This window comes from Fopius arisanus, unplaced genomic scaffold (assembly GCF_000806365.1).
Source record: "Fopius arisanus strain USDA-PBARC FA_bdor unplaced genomic scaffold, ASM80636v1 scaffold00537, whole genome shotgun sequence".
Classification (NCBI taxonomy): Eukaryota; Metazoa; Arthropoda; class Insecta; order Hymenoptera; family Braconidae; genus Fopius; species Fopius arisanus.
Window position 1 is genome coordinate 1 of NW_011888276.1, and position 2,034 is coordinate 2,034.

General features: G+C 41.9%; 1 protein-coding gene across 2 annotated transcripts; it reads left to right on the forward strand.

Moving 5' to 3' along the window:
- Window positions 1–181: 181 nt before the first annotated feature.
- LOC105272975 (proteoglycan 4-like) lies at window positions 182–1,992 on the forward strand. Of its 2 annotated transcripts, XM_011315206.1 has the most exons (6): window positions 182–399; window positions 464–608; window positions 720–898; window positions 1,079–1,423; window positions 1,524–1,691; window positions 1,774–1,992. In XM_011315206.1, the coding sequence occupies exons 1-6, from the start codon at window positions 238–240 to the stop codon at window positions 1,975–1,977; spliced, it is 1,203 nt and encodes a 400-aa protein (XP_011313508.1). In that variant the 5' UTR covers window positions 182–237; the 3' UTR covers window positions 1,978–1,992. The 2 variants fall into 2 exon arrangements, with proteins under 2 accessions (XP_011313508.1, XP_011313507.1); XM_011315205.1 differs by having other exon boundaries at window positions 720–1,423.
- Window positions 1,993–2,034: the final 42 nt, after the last annotated feature.

The following is a 2,034-nucleotide window of genomic DNA, read 5'->3' on the forward strand; positions in this document are numbered from 1 at the left end:
TACTTCATTAATTATATTGAGTTGTTTTAAATGCTCAGTGGTAATAATAATTTCGGTTTATTTTCACTGTCGGTTTTCAAGTTATCGGTTCATTATCGTCGACGTCGGACTGCAGTTCAATTATGTTTCCAATTGTATTGTTGACTTGGCATGTTAATAATTTTAGCTTCGACGAAGCACTTGCCTTTGTGATAAGACACAAGCCAGTACAATTCCAGAGAAAGACACAATTGAAGCATGAAAAATATCCTGAGTATTTTTTCTCTGGGGCTTGTGTTACTCTTCGTAACTGTGCAAACCGGATGCAATGGACAAAAGGATCCAGGAAACAATGGAGAGTTCAGAGGTTTGCTCGGGCCCATCAAGAGGTTTGAGTGCGCATTCCTGAAACCGGTGAAGGTAAAATAATAATAAAATTTGTATACAGAGAAAATAAAACAGATCTATTAATTTATCACTTCAGTTTATAATCCCATGGTTTCCTAAATGTCCGAATTCACAATCGAGGAACTCTGACTCTGATTCCTCGAGTTTATCTTCGTCGTCAAGCTCATCCTCGAGTTCGTCGTCGAGTTCGGAAGAAGTGCAGCCTGAAGTAGAATCGCCCGGTACAAAAATTCATGGAAAAATTACTCAACTTTTTCAAATAAAAAATCATGTGAAAATACTCTTAACCGCTCTATTTTTTTTATTGTATTCGATTTCATGACAAACAATAGAGCAATCACCAGAGGAACAGTCTCCAGAAGCAGCAGGATCATCTGAGGAAGCGCCTCCACCGGAACCAGAACCTGAATCAGAAGCAGAACCCGAAACCGCAGCAGAACCAGAACCCGAGTCCGAGTCCGAGGTTGAAACAGAACCCAAAACTGAATCAGAACCAGAACCTGAGCCCGAGACAGAATCAGAACCAAAACCTGAGCCCGAGATAGAACCAGAACCCGAACCTGAGGCCGAGACGGAACCAGAACCGGAACCCGAGGCCGAGACAGAGCCAGAACCCGAGGCCGAGACAGAACAAGAACCCGAGTCCGAGTCCGAGGTTGAAACAGAACCCGAAACTGAATCAGAGCCAGAACCTGAGCCCGCTGCAGAATCAGAACCCGAACCTGAATCAGAATCAAAACCTGAGCCCGAGACAGAACCAGAAGCTGAACCCGAACCTGAATCAGAACCCGAACCACCGCCAGAAAATCCGCCATCGGAACCGGAACCGCTACAGGAGGAAACAGCACCAGAACCAGATAAATCGCCTGAGGAACAGCCAGTAGAAGATAATTTCTATTATTACGACGGCGAGTTAACGCAGTTCAGCATTCAAACAAGAACTGACAATGACTTGACAGTAGACAACCGAAACTGTGATGAGCTCCCTTGTAATTTCAACTGGGTTCACGATGTCACTGCTGACGACGATATTATGGTGAGATTGAACTCCATTTTTATCTGCCATTGGCCTGTAACTAGATTGAAATAATTATTATTAAAATAACTATGAATAATTATTCAATATTCTTTATCAGATGACATATGAAGTGCGAATGATGGGGAAAATCCTGGAATCGACAATGCAAAATCCTGTCGGATTCTGCGATGCCAGTAGAAAACCACGGAATTCCGTCGACCACGCAATGTGGAAAAGTATTTCGTCGATGGTTGCCAGCGGCACCGACACTTGTCCGATAGCAGCTGTAATCTCAATTTTATTCTCTATTATCACATCTCAATTGAACTTTTGATTCGACCTATTGATAATGAATGACAAATTCACAGGGCACGTATGAACTGGACGAACCTATACCAGCACTTGCTTACGCATCCAAAACCGAATTTGCGTGCACATTTTTCACTGTTAATTTCGAATTATTCCATAATGGATCGAAACCATTTGCGGATGGAGAAATGTATTACGCCATAATTGACGTTGAATCAGATGAAGAAAAATGCGATAAGTTTTTCAGTGAGTCGATTCTATGAATTTTCAATTTTCAGAGTCATCGGCAAAATTTATTTATCAATATCAATTTAATCGCA

Bases quoted from the DNA above. Each gene is read 5' to 3' on its own strand.
- LOC105272975 (XM_011315205.1), top strand. From the start codon at position 238: ATGAAAAATATCCTGAGTATTTTTTCTCTGGGGCTTGTGTTACTCTTC. The intron at 1,424-1,523 runs GTGAGATTGAAC...ATTCTTTATCAG, and splicing joins CTGCTGACGACGATATTATG to ATGACATATGAAGTGCGAAT. The intron at 1,692-1,773 runs GTAATCTCAATT...ACAAATTCACAG, and splicing joins ACACTTGTCCGATAGCAGCT to GGCACGTATGAACTGGACGA.